Genomic DNA, 17,024 nt, shown 5'->3' with positions numbered 1-17,024 from the left:
AGTCAGCTGAATATGAGCCAGCAGTGTGCTCAGGTGGCCAAGAAGGCCAACAGCATCCTGGCTTGAGTAAGAAACAGCGTGGCCACCAGGACGAGGGAAGTGATTGTCCCCCTGTACTTGGCACCAGTGATGGCGCACCTCGAGTACTGTGTTCAGTTTTGGGCCCCTTGCTACAAGAAGGACATCGAGGTGCTTGAGTGAGTCCAGAGAAGGGCAACAAAGCTTGTGAGGGGTCTGAAGAACAAGTCTTACGAGTAGCGTAAGACTCCTTCTGCAAAAGGAACCCCCCTTGAGGTTTCCCCAAGAAGGGCAGGAAAGAGCAGCTGATGAGGTTGTGAATCAGAAGCTTTATTTGAGTAACATTTGAGAGACATGGAGTGCGGTGAGGTGTTACGGAGGCGTGCCGAGCTCTCTTTGTCCATAGCTGCGGGGCCTGTGGTTGTGCTTGTAGGACCATGTCAGGGTAGAGGCGGGGTCCCTGTGTGCTTGCTGCTCCTTCGATGGCTGTGGTTGTAGAAAGCTGCAGCAGCCTTCAGGTCAGTGGCCGTGGAGCAACTGGGCAGAGGCGGGAAAGGACAGTGGCAGACCTTGGACTCCTGGGGGCTCTGTGATGGGGTGAGAAAGGAAAATGATCAAAAAGAGCAGCCCCAGCCCACAGCCAGGGGCAGGCCCTGCCTCCCTGCGTGAGACACTCCCAGCCCGACAGCAAGGCCATCCTTCCTGTGCATCGCTGACAGCCAAGAGTCAGCTGTGTTAGGCCAGTGCAGTGAGACCATAGAGGTGGGCAATGGGCTGGGACAATCTTATCTGTTCTGGAGAGTGTGGTGAGTTCTCCATCAGAGTGCTGAAAGAGAGAGGCCAGGAGTGTGCCATGGCGTCATTCCCTCACTGTCAGCGTGTCCAGCTGTAAGAGAGGAGGCGAAAAAATGAGCAGCCACCCCCTGGCAGCACTGGAAGCCATCCCTTCCTCCCTGTGCGAGGCTCTCCCAGCCTCACCCCGGGGCCGTCCATCTCACATCTCCCTGACGGCCAGGGGATGCCCATCATAGCCCAGCCATGTCACCCTCTGGCAAGCTATGAGAGTGTGGTGGGGTGTGGGTTGGGGATTGCTTATCTGTCCTGGAGAGCGTTGGCAGCTCTTCCTTCCAGCTGAGTTCTCACAGGCAGAGAGGGCAGGATCGTGCCATGGTCTGGTCCCATCCCTGTGTGTTTCTGGCTGAAAGAGAAGAAGCACCAAACGCAGCAGCATCCCCCTGTGACAACGGGCAGCCCCTGTCTTTCTGCCCATAGCGTGTAACGTCTCACTGAGGCTGTCCGTGTCCCCTTGTTCTGATGGAGCTGTCACAGCTGTCCTGGTGCGAGCGTGTCATCGTCCTGCTTGCTGTGGACCGGAGTGGGGAATGGTTTGGGGCAATCTTACCTGTCCTGGAGAGCATTGGCAGCTCTTCCTCCCAGCTGAGTTCTCAAGGGCAGCGAGACCAGGAGTGTGCCATGGTCTGGTCCCATCGCTGTGTGTCTTTCCAGCTATAAGAGAGGAAGCCAAGAGAGAGCAGCCTTCCCCTGTGGCCAGGAGCAGCCCCTGCCTCCCAGCCTAAGGCTCTCCCAGCCTCACTCCAAGGCCGTCCTTCCCGGCTCAGCCACGTTGCGCCCACTTGCCGGGCATTTAGACCGTGGTTTGCAATAGATTGGGGTGATCTTATCTGTCCTGAAAAGCTGACTGCTTTTCCAGCTGACTTCTCCAGCGCAGAGAGGCCAAGAGTATGCAGGGCTCTACTCTCATTCCTGTCTCTGCCGGCCTTCAATAAGAGAAGGAACAAACCGAGCAGCACCTCCCTGTGCCCACGAGCTGCCCCAGCCTCTCTGACTGAGGGACTCCAGCAACTCACCACGTCCGTCCGTCTCTCATCATCGTGATGGAGCGCTCCTGCCTTCCTGGCCCGATCATGTCACCTTCCTGCTTGCTGCGGACCATGGTGGGGGTGTGGGTTGGGGCAATCTTACCTGTCCTGGAGAGCGTCGGCAGCTCTTCCTTCCAGCTGAGTGGTGGTGGGCAGAGAGCGGGGAGTGTGCGGTGCTCTGGTGCCATCGCTGTGTGATTGTGGCTGGAAGAGAAGAAGCAGCAAACGGAGCAGCATCCCCCTGTGAGCACGGGCAGCCCCCGCCTCTCTGCCCGAGGGTCTCTAGAGTCTCACCGAGGCTGTCCGTGTCCCGTCGTCCTGATGGAGCTGTCCCTGCCATCCTGGCCTGATCCTGTCAGCTGGCTGCCTGCTATGGGAGCGTGGGAGGGTGTGGGTCGGGGTGATGTTACCTGTCCTGGAGAGCGTGGACAACTGTCCGGCCCCGTGCTGGGAAGGAGCGGCCAGGAGTGTGCGGTGGTTCAGTTCCCGTTGGAGGCGAGGGCCTGAGGAGGGAGGAGAGAGAGGAGCTGAGTTCCTCTGGTTGCCTTTGTGTCCAGAGCGGAGGCTGGAGCCGCAGCAGAGGAGCAGGCAGCCGAGCAGCCTCCCCGTCAGCACGGGCAGCCATGGCAGGGCTGCCCAAGCGCCCAAGTGCCGCTGGGGCCAGCGTTCCGGGGCCAAGGCCGTCCCTGCCCCTTTGTGACATGGGGCACCCCCTGCCTGCTGAGCCATGGGCAGGGCAGCACTGCGGGGGGTGGGGGGCAGCAGCTGATGCGGAGCCCAGGCCCAGGCCGGGCGCTGGACAAGGTGCCCTGGGGTTTGGGCAGGGCTGCGGGGCCGTGCCAGCAGGCTGTGGGAGCGTGCTGGGGTGCGGCTGGGGCTGTGCTGCCTGCCCTGCAGGGCTCGGAGAGCTCCCCGCCGAGGGGGAGAGGCCAGGAGCGTGCCCCGCTTCGGTCCCATCGCTGCCTGTGCCTGTGCGTGCGGTGTGGCTGGAAGAGGAGAGGCCAGCAGAGAGGAGCCCCTCGGCTGCCCCCCATTGCTGTGCAGGGGGACATGTCTGGTGCTGCCCACCACGGAAGCCCGAAGGAAGAACTACATGAATAAAACCAGTGAAAAACCCAAAGCCACGCGTTGTGATTCTGGGGAGGGGAATCAAGTAGCTGGAGCAGCAAGTGCAAGAGCAGCTGCTCAGCAAAGGTGAAGTGAGTTCGTTAAATCACAATGCTAAAGAATAAAGTTGAGGAAAAAACAAGAAATCCCAAAACTCTACTAAAAGTGAAAGCAGCTGAAGTGGTGTCAATTTTATCCGTTATTTGCCGGAACACTTCCCCTAACAGAAAGGGTACTGCTAAAGGACACTCTGAAGGACATCGTTAAGATCAGTCTGACCTCTAGTCTCGGTGTGACCAAAATCAGTCCACTTTTGGGTCAGAATTCTGCCTGCTGTCGTGCAGGGGGGCTCTGCTGAAGCCAGCAGAGTTCCCCATGCAGCGGGTTCCCAGCCCCAGCGACAGACATCAGGGACCTTTGTTGGTCACTTCCAAGGACAAAGTGGTATTTGATTCTTTGGTTTCGTTTGACCATCAGTAAATGCACGGAGCTTGCAGAGCAGCTTCCATGTTGCTGCGTGAGCACATCAGCCCGTGTTCCTGCAGAGGGCCAGGCTAGCATAAAGCAGACAGCTGTAATGGGAATGAGGGAACGCTGCCTGGATTTCCTGCGGCCTCCCCATAAGTAAGAGAAGGCATTACTATACAGAGCGCCCTGTATTTTCTCCTCCTTTCCCTACCCACAGACACCAAACCTGTAAGAGGAAGTCAGAGGTGTCTTCCCCAAGAGAAAGAGGGGGAAAGTGTGCTGAAGGGCACGGCACGTTGCAGAGAACAGTGACCGATCTGGAGGCGAGAGAGGCTGCAGCGCGCAGTGGGTGGCACACCTGAGGCTGTCCAACTTGGTCCTGGGCCCCCTGAACAAAACTGCTGTCAGGGACATTGCAGCTCTCTGCAGGGATGCTCCTGGCTGTGCGAGGCCCGGGTTTGCTCTTGCCTTGCCCCTCAGGGTGCAGCAGGCTGTAATTTGCCATGTTCTTTGGCTTTCTCTGTGGAAAAAGGCATTCCTGACCTGGCCGTGGGTGGAGAAGCAGAAATCTTAATGACTTTATCGAAGCGTTGCCCGAAAATAGATGACTGCGGATGCTTTTGCGTCTGCAGGGGGAGTCCCTCAAGGCACCTTTTGCCAAGGCTGGGTCAGCTTCGGCACCTCCCCACAGTCTGTGGGGCGGAGGGGGGAATGGCAGCCCTCTGGGGGGAGGCTCACGGTGCTGTGGCATGCACAAGGCTCAGGCGGCTGGAGCGCAAGCACGCTGTGCAGTGGCTGCTGAGCCCCTTGTGCACAGTGAGGTGCTGGGGGGTTCTGTCCTTGCAAGGCTCTGCAGAGATGTTCCTCTGAACCATGTGTGGCTGGAAGCAAGCCTGCTGTTGTAATCCAGTTAAATTTAACTGGAGTTAAGTCCAGTTGGAGGCCGGTCACTAGTGGAGTCCCCCAGGGCTCAGTACTGGGGCCAGTCCTCTTATATATCTTTATCAATGATCTGTTTGAGGGGATCTTGTTTATCCTCAGTAAGTTTGCAGATGACACCAAGTTAGGTGCGTGTGTCGATCTGCTCGAGGGCAGGAAGGCTCTGCAGGAGGATCTGGATAGGCTGCACCGATGGGCTGAGGCCAACTGCATGAAGTTCAACAAGGCCAAGTGCTGGGTCCTGCACCTGGGGCACAACAACCCCAAGCTGAGCTACAGGCTGGGGGATGAGTGGTTGGAGAGCTGCCTGGCAGAGAAGGACCTGGGAGTATTGGTTGATAGTCAGCTGAATATGAGCCAGCAGTGTGCTCAGGTGGCCAAGAAGGCCAACAGCATCCTGACTTGAGTAAGAAACAGCATGGCCAGCAGAATGAGGGAAGTGATTGTCCCCCTGTACTTGGCTCTGGTGAGGCCGCACCTCGAGTACTTTGTTCAGTTTTGCCCCCCTCACTACAAGAAGGACATCGAGGTGCTCGAGCAAGTCCAGAGAAGGATGACAAAGCTGGTGAGGGGTCTGGAAAACAAGTCTTTTGAGGAGCGGCTGAGAGAGCTGGGATTGTTCAGCCTGGAGAAGAGGAAGATCAGGGGTGACCTTATCACTCTCTGTAAGTACATTAAAGGAGGCTTTAGTGAGGTGCCTGGTGACAGGATGAGGGGGAATGGGCTGAAGTTGCGCCAAGAGAGGTTTAGGTTGGATATTAGGAAAAACTTCTTTACTGAAGGGTTGTTAGGCTTTGTAATAAGCTGCCCAGGGAAGTGGTGGAGTCACCATCCCTGGAGGTCTTTAAAAGACGTTTAGATGTAGAGCTTAGTGATATGGTTTAGTGGAGAACTTGTTGGTGTTAGGTCAGAGGTTGGACTCAGTGATCTTGGAGGTCTCTTCCAACCTAGATGATTCTGTGATTCTGTGACTGCAGATCAGGATATTCTTCTGTTTCATACAGCATGAAATAACTAAGCAAAAATCAGTTATGTTGGTTGTGTGTTTTGAGAAACAGAAACTCCCTTGAGTGCAAGAATGTACTTACCTGTACAGTTTTGAAAAACTAAAAGCAGCAAAATTCTTCACTCTTTGAAACCTGAGCTATTTACATTTGAAAAGCAGAAATGCAAAAAATATAGAACCCTTTTATTACAATTCTTACAAAAACACATTTCACAGCAGGTCAAGACATTACAGGGCCTCTATCAAATGTTTTAAGCATCTTGTGGAATGGTTAATTTGTATGGTGTGATAGAATTCTGCTTCTAAAGAAATGGAATTGCACACCCATCGATGGCAGAGAGAATCTTAATTCTTTTCTTTGCTATTATTTATGTGGAGAAAATTTGAAGGAAGGGGTGGAATATATACTTACTCAGAAACGTGTTGAAGACAGATTTCTAAGGATAAGAGGTATTTGACAAGCATGTTGGAATAACTACTTGGACAAAAACTGGAAGAAACTTTCTTGTTTTCAAAAAAGCTCAAAAGCTCACAGAACAACTTCATTATTAACTAGTTCTTCTTTAATGTAACATATGCCAGGGCCATTTTTTTCATTTATTTATTTTTTCTTTCGAAAGCTTTTATTTTCATGAACTTTTTTTTTTTTTTTCTTTTCTTTTTAACGTAAGGAGTCTCATTTATACTATTAAATTAATGTTCAACTAAGATTCTTCCTTGCAGTCAAGGTGCCAGGAATTCAACTCTCACCTGCTATTTTTGAAAAATATTTCCTCTCAGGTATCTGAAGAACTTCAAATGAGTTTGGTGCTTACATATTTAGGTCTTATTTATTTATTCATTTACTTACATTAACTCAGACACACCTTTCTAATGCTAACATAAAGATAATGGAAAAGAAGTTAGGCTTTCAAAGGCTTTGAGAACTAAAGTAATAGTTTATCTCATCTTTTCTGGTCACTTAGAGTACTTAAAGCATAATGCTCGTATGTAGATACTGATAGTCTAGGATTCTTATAATGCTCTAGTAGGTGAAAAAATAATTCCTCATTTCTGCTATAAATGTAGATTTATCAAAGGATAATATCTAGCTGTCTAAAGCTGTGGTTCCATGTTTACATTTGTACTTCATATTACTGTAGAGTACAGGCTTGAGTCAGTTCAGACGGCAGGGTACTTTTCCAACAGCGCTGTTGACTTAGCAAGAACTAATGGTAGAAGTTTTTGGATGGCAAGAAGCTTGATGCTCTGATTGCTGTGTGTGCAGCAGTCAGTTTACTTCTCCTCCCTGTTTCCCTGCAGGGCTCTGCAGGGCTATTCTCTTGAGAAGAGCTGGCCTTCTGATCATAATATCAGACTTTCCCTACGTCATCGCCAGAAACAAGTGCCCTTAAAGCATTACTTCACTGGCAGGACACCGTTCAGCACTGCAAAAGCAATACATCATTTTTACTTTCCCCTGAGTGGTGACTGCAGCAGCAGAAGCATGGATCCTTTCCTGATGATAGCAGTTCAAATTCTGATGCAGCTGTATTGACTCTCTCTGTGCCAGGAACGGGTCATTTCGTTCATTAATGGTCATATACAGGTAGAATAGGCACATACAGAGATGCAATGACAGCAGGCTAGTCTACCCCAAGCCTAGAAATTCTTACTATAGTGTAGGGCTTTGCATGAAGATTTACAGCTACTTGCATTTGCACACAAGAATCAGATCTGAATCAAGAATCGAACTGTGATTGATGACCTGTAAGCTATTTTCTGCAAATTCACATTTGTCGTTCTTCACAGCTTTGCATCTTGAATTGAAACTAAGACTCATCATTCCCCATACCTTTTTTTCCTCAACTACTTTTTTTCCTTATTTCTTGCAAGAGCAGAATTCCTGACATTTGAGGAGCACAGTTTTGAATCACTCACTCCCTGGCCATGTATACAGATGACTCCGGCATTGTTTTCCAGATCCCAGAACTGCAATTTTATTGCTTTCTAATTGCAATTTAATTGCATAATAATTGCTACTTAATAATCGTTCAATGAAGAAAATACAAGGAGTGATTAAAAAGAAATGCAAAACATAAAACAATCAAAATGCAGGCAACTATTTATGTTCAACAATTTATGTATAGTTTTAAATTAGAAGGAATGAGAAACATGTTGAAAAGTTATTTGCATGAATGACACTAAATTAGGATCTGTTGTCTCCCTCAAAGGCAGAGAGGACTTGCAGAGAGATCTTGACAGACTAGAGGGCTGAGCAAACACCAGCCACACAAAGATTAAACAAGAACAAGTTCCAGAGCCTACATCTGGGATGAGGCAACCCTGTCTGTATGTTCAGCCTGGGGCATGGGAGGCTGGAGAGCAGCCCCACAGAAAGAGATCTGGGGGTTCTGGCTGACAGCGAGTTCAACATGAGCCAGCAGTGTGCCCTTGCAGCCAACAGGTTCAGCCAGGCTCTGGGGTGCATCAGGCATGGCACTGCTAGCCAGTCAGGGGAAGGGACTGTCCTGCTCTGCTCTGTGCTGGAGTGGCCTCACCTGGAACACTGTGTGCAGTTTTGGGAGCTGCAGTATAAGAAAGACATAAAACTATTAGAGAGAGTCTCCATATGAGGGCTACAAAGGTGGTGAAGGGTCTAGAGGGCAAGAAGTGAGGAGCGGCTGAAATCACTTGGTTTGCTCAGCCCCAAGCAGAGCAGGCTGAGGGGAGGCCTCATGGCGGCCTGCAGCTCCCTCACGAGGGGAGCGGAGGGGCAGGCGCTGAGCTCTGCTCTCTGGGGACAGCGACAGGACCCGAGGGAACGGCATGGTGCTGGGACAGGGGAGGGTCAGGCTGGGGGTTAGGGAAAGGGTCTGCACCCAGAGGGTGGTTGGGCACTGGGACAGGCTCCTCAGGGAAGTGGTCATGACACCAAGCCTGATGGAGATCAAGAAGTGTTTGGACAACGTTCTCAGACACAAGGTCTAATTTCTGGGAGGTCCTGTGTGGACCCAGGAGTTGGACTCGATGATCCTAGTGGGTCCCTTCTGAATTGGGGTATATTTCTGTGATTCTATGATTTAGTTGGAAGAGGTCATAGCACAAGTCCTTCTGCTGTCTAGACAGTGCCCTCTGAAGTCTACCAGTGTATCTCTTCTCAAGGGGCCAGGATATAAGAAGAACTCTAGCTTGGGGAAGTGTAAGCAATGGGCTTCAGAAGACAGGCATCTATGTTATCATGCCACAAGAGGTAACACAGCAGGAGTACAAGGCAGGTGAGATCTACTCACTCCTGTCACCTGATTTAGCTTATGCTGCTCCTCCCAGTTCTGTGCGGGCAGGGGAATGCATGCAGCACAGACTGCTAGTGCCTCTTGGCTTCGCTCCATGGCTGCCTGGAACAATCTCCCCACTCCCAAACAGCATGTGTTCACTTTGACGTATCTTCACTCATGACTGCAGCTTACTATTCATCACTCCCACACTCTGCCTCCCCGGTTGGTTAGCCATTCTCTTAAAGGCATCATTTACTGCAGTGTGTGGCTTTATCCACACTTGTCAAGCTCTTTGGACAACAGAGGTTTTATCCTTTTATCCTCAGCTAGACAAATAAGTAACTCTTTTTGCAGAAGTAGTAACCCTTCTTCCACAATTACATCCAAAACAGGATTACATGCTCTTTTGGCCCGTGCTAATGATTGCTGGGTTCTGTAAGTGTGCTCATGGCATGCAGTGTGACTCCAGAGCCTACGCTCACTTCTGCTGCTTGTGGGATGGAAAACAGGCAGTGAGTCCAGTCTGGGAGCAAAGAGAAGACTTTTCATGCTGGTGATAGCTATGCTGTGCCTGCATGTTCCTAAGATACAGGGATCACCTACCATGGGAGAGGTAAGGGCTCTGCTCCTTGAATGAGGACCAGCAATTGGTCCACAGGGAAAGTAAGCTGAAGGAAAGATGATTTGCTGATGACATGCTTTCTTTGCACAGTCCCCTAACAAAGAGAGCAAAATGGGACTACAGGGAACAAGAAGAGAAGCAGAGACTGGTGGCTCCGTTAGGGACATCTTTCACCTTCATTTTGAATGACATAACATTGAGCAATGTCATTCCACATGAGCAGAAATGATTCCTTGCTCAAGCCACAAATGATCTGATATTGATATTTTGTAGCATGTCCTCAGAGCACACAGAGAAAAGTGAAATCTGTTATCCCAAGTAACTATTCCCCCAATTTTCCTTCTTTTAACTTAAGGCAAAATTTTGTGGGAATGTTGCAGCTCCTGACCTTTATTGTTATCCCGAAGTGCTCATGTACTACACTTTTTTTTTTTCTTTCTCCAAAGATAAAATCTTCCTCATATTTTGTAAGTAAAATCTCTCTGCTCTAAGACCTAGAAAAAGAGTGGCTTATGCATTCTTGCTATTTTAAATTCCTCAAAAAACTATTATTGAATAACATTTTAGTTAAAGTTTTACCTAACAAACCAATTATCTGCTGACTAAACTTCCAACAAGACATTAAAAATACGTATGATCTAATCATTCTACCAAGGAGTTCTCAGGCTTCTTTCCTCTAGATGAGTTTCTAGCAGTCAATCTTCCACGCCAGTCATTTTGCTTAACAGAGGAGGTTTAGGTTGAATACTAGGAAAAACTTCTTTGCTGAAAGGGTTGTGAAGTATTGGAACAGGCTGACTAGGGAAGTGGTTGAGTCACCATTCCTGGAGGTCTCCAGAAAACATGTAGAGGTAGTGTTTAGTAGCATGGTTTAATGGTGGACTTGGCAGTGCCAAGTTAAAGATTGGACTAAATGATCTTGGGGGTCTTTTCTGACCTAAATGATTCTATGGTTCTATAAAATAAGGTGTAGAGAGGACTTTTTGTGGAGGGATATTCTTGGCTAATCATGTGTCTTCTCTAATTCTGAAACATCTAAGCAATAAGCTAAACAATTATTTGAAAGCTGTTGTTCATTCACATTTTCTATTATCTAGCTGTTAGTTGCTATCTCACAAAGTTAACATTTTTATGAGCAAGCAATGATACATTGTCAAAATGGTATCATTTGATTGTAAAATAATTATTATCCTTTCAAAAACATCTTAATTCCTTGGAAGTCATATGAGATGACAGATTGTTCTCCTTTAACTGTGCACAAATAAATTATTATCTGAAGCAGGTTGCTATAATCATGATCTGAAGCACCAGTAGCCACACAGGAAAAGATGCTCTTTTCAGTCAAACATTCACTGACTCAGGCATGTATGCATTAGTTCAGTCATGTTCAGCTGAAAGGAACAAATATATAGTTGCCAGTGCACACAGCTTTCAAACTATCAACATGTATCATTGAGCTATGATATATTGAGCCGTGGGCAAATATTGGAAAACAACATGATTTAATTTTCTGTCATGATAAGTGAGTTATATGAACAATTGTGTCTAATACTGTAATGTACTTTTGTTGATCGTACAACAGCTGCCTTTGTGTTTTTTGAAATATGAAGTATTTTACACTTCACAGCAACAAAAAAAAAGTTGAAAGCGTTTTGCTCCTTAGAAGCCGTGCTTTTATGATTTGTCCCATTTGCATATCATCTTATACCTGACAGTCCTTCAGAAATAATTGAGAAACATCTACATAAATTACAGCAAACCTTGCAGCAATTATTGTTTTTTTCACTGATCCATACAAAATTAATTCTCTTGTATATGCAGGACTTTTCCTGACTTGCTGATGGAACACCGCCATAACAACGACTCTCAGTGTTGGGCTGGGATTAGCGATATATGATAGCAATGAATGCAGAGCCATTAAAGTACAAAAAGGTGTTAACATCCTGAGCTAGCCTTCATTAAACCTAAACAGTGTACCCCATGGTTGGCTTGTGGTTATGTGAGGGGGGGAGGGAGGGAATCACATTTGAATACCAAAATGGTCGATTTTACTCTCATAGCAATTTATTTTAGGTAGATTGAAGGCTAACCTGTCTCAAAACTCCCTTTGTATTTTAATAAAGGTTTAGGTAAGTTATTTAGAAAGCGTGTGAAGGGATTCATGTGAAAGAAATCGGGATTCAGTGTTTTTTTTTGAAGCGCTGCCTCGACTGAGGCTGCTATTATTCGATGCCCAGAATGGAGCATTTCATATTTTGACAGGATCTGCGAACCAAATAGCGCCCGGCGCCCCCAGAAGCTGCCCCCCCCCCCCCCCCGCTTTTCTCCTCAGCAGGGCCCCAACGCCCCCCCCCCTCCCCTCTCCCTCCTCCCTGCCCCGCTCCGCCCCGCGACATCACCTCCGGGGCGGCCATTTTGGAGGCCGGCTCTCGGAGGCGGAGGGGGCGGGCTGGGGCCCGGGCCGCAGCGGCTGCTGACAGCGCCGGGGGTGGCGCCGCAGGGCCAGGGCCAGGTCCAGGGCCGCCAGCCGCGGATCGCAGCCCTCGCCATGTCGGATTTCGACAGCAACCCCTTCGCCGACCCGGACCTCAACAACCCCTTCAAGGTGGGGCACGGTCCGGGGGGGTGCTGCGCGGCTCCGGGGGGGGGGGCACGGGCAGCGCTGGTGGGGGACGGGGAGAGCCGCCTGGCGAGCTGGGGCCGCCCTGTTTCACCCTCAGTGCTTCAGCTGCGAGCGTGTAAATCGCGTTTCAAGCACTTTATAATTTTTATTTTTTAAACCTGGCGTGGTGTCTGCAGGTGCGCGTGGGTAACGCCTCAGGGTCTCCCCGCCTGCCGGGGCGCCCCACACAGCGCAGCCCTTCGCCCTCAGCCTCCTGCCAGCCCCCAGCTCACCTGCCGGCCTGCCCGGCTCCCCAGGTGCTTCCCGGGAGGCTCGGCATGGCCGCCCCGCGTCTGGCGAGGCTGCTGTGCTGCGAGGCACGCCTGGAGCGGGCAGCCCCTGGCTGGCAGCAGAGGACCGTGCCCGTCCTCCCGCAGCTGTCAGGATGAGCTGACCTCCTTTGCGTGCTTCCGCCGCTTACCTGCCCTTTATCATTTTGAATCCAGTTCGTCTAATTCCTTCAGCTCCTTCGGTAATCGTACTTCTTTCGTACTTCGTTTTTATATCGCGCCGAGACTTAAGACACACAAGTGCTGTATGTCAATGCGTTTAGCATGCCAGCAGGAATAATTAAGCCGTGTAGAAATTGAGCTGTCAAATTTCAGCAGTACTTCTGTACAAGCAGCGGCTGGAGGCACGGGGTGTTATTGTGGACTAATTTATTTGTTGTAGTCTGTCTGCCAGTTCAGTTTTTATGGATATAGAATTTAGTGAAGTGTATTCGTCAGGCCAGTCACCGTGTTTTCACTTCGTGTTTCACAGAGTGCACTGGCGTTCAGGATGAGCAGCAGCCCAGGCACTCAGGTTGCCACCAACGGCAGCTTGGACAGGCACCAACAGCTCTGAGCACTGTTCTTTAAGTACCTCCTGGCAGCAAGCACCAAAAGGTTTCATTGTTCTAGAATATGTCTTCAGCAACAAAAACACGTGATGCTTTTCCTCCCTTTTTTTTTTTTTTGTGGAAGTGATGAAAATAATACATAGCAAATTTATTATGTACAGATACCCAAAGTGGAAACAGGGATGGAAACAGTATAGTTGCCCTTGCATGGCTCACTGGCCCAGGTAACTTGATCTGTGTAGTGTTTTTGAGACATAAGCTAGGGACCTGCTTCAACCATACATACATACAGCTTAAAAACATTGCTTAAAGTGCCACAGCTTATTCCCACTTCTCTTCAGGGAGAGATTTCTGTTGTTAGGCAAAATCCACACTCTTGTTTCTCATCTGCAATGCATCGTGATAGAAGTAGTCTAAAACAACTGCTCTGTACCTTGAAGCTCCCTGTTAAACATAGTTCTGGATTTTTTACTTGCAGAAGTAGTTTTAGGAAAGCTGTATGCTTTTTCTTTCTTGGAAGGTTTTTTTCTTTTCCCTTCTTTCAGTCCCTGCTACCTTCTGTCTCATTTCTCTGCCCGCAAAAGGTAACGCTGCATACCTTTACTCATCCACTTATTTACTTCAAGGGGCAGAAGGCCTTGTGTGTAAGCCAAGCCTTGATTGTCATCTTGTTGGCATGACAACATTGAAATTAATGTGCATCTGGATTTCAGTTTAGCCTGACTGTGTTTTAAGGTGCTTTACACATAGAACCAGTATTTCCAGATGGACCCTGACAAACCCAAGTCATGTTGTCTGAACACTTTATTCAAATTTATTCATATTATTTGTCTGTGTTTGATAATTTTATGGATGAAGAGATTAGTTTTTTTACTTACATTTGCAGCCACTTCCTGTGCCTGTGTAAAATAACAAACCAGTATGGCAGAGAAAGGAGGGAGGGGCATCACATGGAAGAGTTGTTGCCAAGGTTGAAGACAGATACTGCTTTCTTTTAAGTATTTTATTTTTACTAGTTGTCTGTGATCTACTTGTGAGGTTTCCTATGACTTTTCACATGCCTTTTGGTAAAAATTTGAGCAGTTTCTTTTTTGATGTTGAGTGGAGAAAAAAGTATTCCAGGGGAGAGGAGGGATGGAGCACAGACAAACACATAGTTTGCTATTGTTTTGGGTAATTAATCCTTTTGGAAACATAAAAATAAATTATATTTCTGGTTTCATATCTCCTGGAAGGAAATTAATTTGGTTCGTAAAACAGAAATTCTTGTTTCAAGTGTTTGCTTGCTTAGATTGATCAGGATATACCATTGATTTTGAGATGACAGCTATTTAACCTCTCATTTTAAAACAGTACCACGTTAAAAAACAAAAAACCTCAAGCTGAACCCAAAGGCTGTTATGCCTTTGGTATTGCGGTATTCCTCTATAAATAGCTGTCCTCCGGATGGTGTACCAACCAAACCAAGAGATGTTACAATTTGAAAGACAAAAGGTAAGGAAACACACAGATGTATAGCATTCTAATATTAAAAAGATCACGTTACAGTTATGCTGAAAAAAGTGCACTCATGTTCCATACAGGTGAAAATGTGGTATTCCTGCTGTGATTTGATGTACCAGCATTATATAGAAATATATATTTGGTGTAACCTGAAGTATTGTAAATGAAAGTGGTCTAATAATGAAAGCTATTTTGTTTCCTTCAATGAGAAGCACTTGTCATATGTTGTGAGCACAAATTTTCACCCGTACCATTCTCACTGGCAAACAGTGGAGCCCTGGCGCACACAGACAGGGTGAGCAAAGCCGGTCCGGTGATGGCAGCAGCGTTCAGCCAGGAGTCAAGAGTGCCAGGCAAGTCCATGGCGAGGGGGCAGGCCAAGCTAGGAAGTCAGTTTTGCATCAAGATCAGGTCCAGCAAAAGTAACTAGAGTCACCCAGCAGTCCCATGATGACCAGACAAGTCCTCAGTGATGACACAGTTTTGACCACGTAGGAGGAGCTTGAGTGCCCTTGATGTTCTGGCAGTTTATTCTTGAAGAGATGAAAATGGTATGAAATAAATTTTGTTTGACAAACTGTAGGTAGATTTCTGAAAACAGCTTAAACCTCTTACAGTGTGGTTGTCTCCTTGGTATGCTTTTTTTTTTTTTTTTTTTTTTAATGTTGTAGGATAGAGTATGGTTGTAGTCTTGGGAGATGTTACAGGTGCAAAGGTTCTGAACCTGCATTCTTGAAATCCAGTGTAGGTTTCATCTACTCTGAAACCACTGCACAACTCAACTACCACAAAACGTGTTGTTTGGTTTTTGTTTTTTGTTTTTTGTTTTTTTTTTAAAGTGAATGATACTACAGCTAAGAGATTTTGTTTATTTATTTTTGTTTAATTAAAGAGATTAATTCGATGGACCTTTATGGCTTGGCTGACAGACTGCAAAAGGTTTGTCCGATTGTCCAAACATGGTTACTTCCGAGTGACTGTGGAGTTCAAAACTCAATTCTGTGATGAATTCTATCACTTCATCTGGTATGATCAGAGCTCTGAGCAGGTTTTTGATACAATAGGAATTATGTTAGAACTGAAAAGTAAGATACATTTGTGTTTAAATGTGAGTGGTGACCTTCAAGTAAAAACTACTAGGTGATGTGGACGAGGAATACTCTGTCTTGTTCAGTTACAGTGTGGAAGCACATGATCATGAAAACACTTGAAAGTATATAATGTTAATTCTGGAAGTAGTTACTTTGGGTGGGATTGGGTATCCAAACAGTGGCTAACCTCCAGCTGTTGTTCCAAAAAGAGTGGGTCTTTCATTGATCTGTCATGACTGCCCTTCTTTTGTGGATGTCTGAAATGCTCTGATATCTAAAAATGGCATGAGACGCCTGAGTTGCCACCACTGAGGTCACAGGATTACTTGAGTCACTGCAGCTAAGTATATGTTAGAGCTTAACTTTACTACAGAGCTAGTTCCAGTGATTATTTGGATATTGCACTTAATCTGACTCACATGAGCACAAGTGAATCTTCTATCTGGTTCAGCAGGATGTACAAGCTGAAGGTCTGATGCTGAAGGTAGCAGTGAATTGACGAATGCCACCTTTTATAGCAGCAGAATCTATATAGTTAGCACCTTGCTGCTGTTTTCCAAGTGAAGCTGAAATGACAGACACTTGGCAGCAAGGTAGGGAAGGCCTAATCATTTTTGAAGGATCAGAACTTTAATTATTTGGAGAGTTGTGTGCCTACGTGCATAACTTTGTTTTCATTCTTGTAGATGATTATGAAATGTACCCAATTAATTTGTCTGATTTTATTGTCTGGTTTCCCTTCACGATTTCAAATTTTATAAATTCCTCAAAATCCTGCATAATTTAGTGCTGAAAATAATGATGTTGAAAGTGTCATTTAGCTGCCCTATGTGGTAGATAGTTTTCAGGAGGATACTTCAATGCTTTTACTGCACCATAATCTATTAAAACTGGAACAATTTTTAATAGTTATTAAATGTCACTTCTAGCTGCATACTTTTCAAATTTTCAGTGAAGTGTTAGAAAGCATTGCATTAGTATTAGTTTTGCATTATATGGAAAGGCTTCAGCATTACAAAGAAAAACATCCTTCCAGAGCTGAGGATGGGGAGGGTGTTGAGAATAGCTGAGACATGATGCTTGTACTGTGTTCATGTGGCAAGCTTTTGGTAGGAGGGTGCTGCAGGGTGGCCTCTGTGAGCAGTGCCCGGCAGCTGCCCCATGTTAGATAAGGGCCAGTTTCATCTGGCTCCAAAGGGACCCACTGCTGGCTTGAGCCCAGCCAAGAAGTGATATTGCTTGTGTCACTGTGAGAGCAGATTGAAGGGGGGGGGGGGGGGAAATATACTGTGCTGCAGCAGCAGGGAGAGAGGAGTGAGCAGCAGCCCTGCAGCCCCCCATGCATGTGCAGCAGGAGGGCAGGAGGTGCTGCAGGCAGGCAGCAGGAGTTCCCCTGCGGGCTGTGCAGGGAGAGGCCCCTGGTGGAGCAGGCTGTCCCCCTGCAGCCCATGGGTCCCACATGGAGCAGATCTCCACGCTGCAGCCCCCCCATGGGTGGAGGAGCCCCCGGTGGAGCAGGTGGATGTGGCCTGGAGAAGGCTGCGGCCTGTGGAGAACTCTCTCTGAAGAAGAATTTTGGCCAGAGCTGCAGCCTGTGGGGAGGGGACCATGCAGAGACAGGTGACATGTC

The 17,024-nt window shown here is 47.6% G+C and overlaps 1 protein-coding gene and 1 long non-coding RNA gene across 2 annotated transcripts in view; one reads left to right on the top strand and one right to left on the bottom strand.

The window, feature by feature from the left end:
- Positions 1-395: 395 nt before the first annotated feature.
- LOC137848148 (uncharacterized) lies at positions 396-13,264 on the bottom strand. The gene is made up of 3 exons (XR_011091192.1): positions 12,381-13,264; positions 1,306-2,401; positions 396-1,216 (listed from the first exon to the last, which is right to left on the bottom strand). It is a non-coding gene; the product is annotated as an uncharacterized lncRNA (long non-coding RNA).
- Positions 11,708-17,024, top strand: part of SCAMP1 (secretory carrier membrane protein 1) — a 41,519-nt gene continuing 36,202 nt past the window's right edge. The window contains exon 1 of the mRNA XM_068667108.1: positions 11,708-11,902. Coding sequence (XP_068523209.1) covers positions 11,846-11,902 — 57 coding nt within the window. The 5' untranslated portion in view covers positions 11,708-11,845. The remainder of the gene's footprint in view (positions 11,903-17,024) is intronic.

The sequence above is a fragment of the Anas acuta genome, chromosome Z, assembly GCF_963932015.1.
Source record: "Anas acuta chromosome Z, bAnaAcu1.1, whole genome shotgun sequence".
NCBI classification, from domain to species: Eukaryota; Metazoa; Chordata; class Aves; order Anseriformes; family Anatidae; genus Anas; species Anas acuta.
Note: the sequence above shows the minus strand (reverse complement) of the source record. Positions and strands in the feature narration are given on the sequence as shown.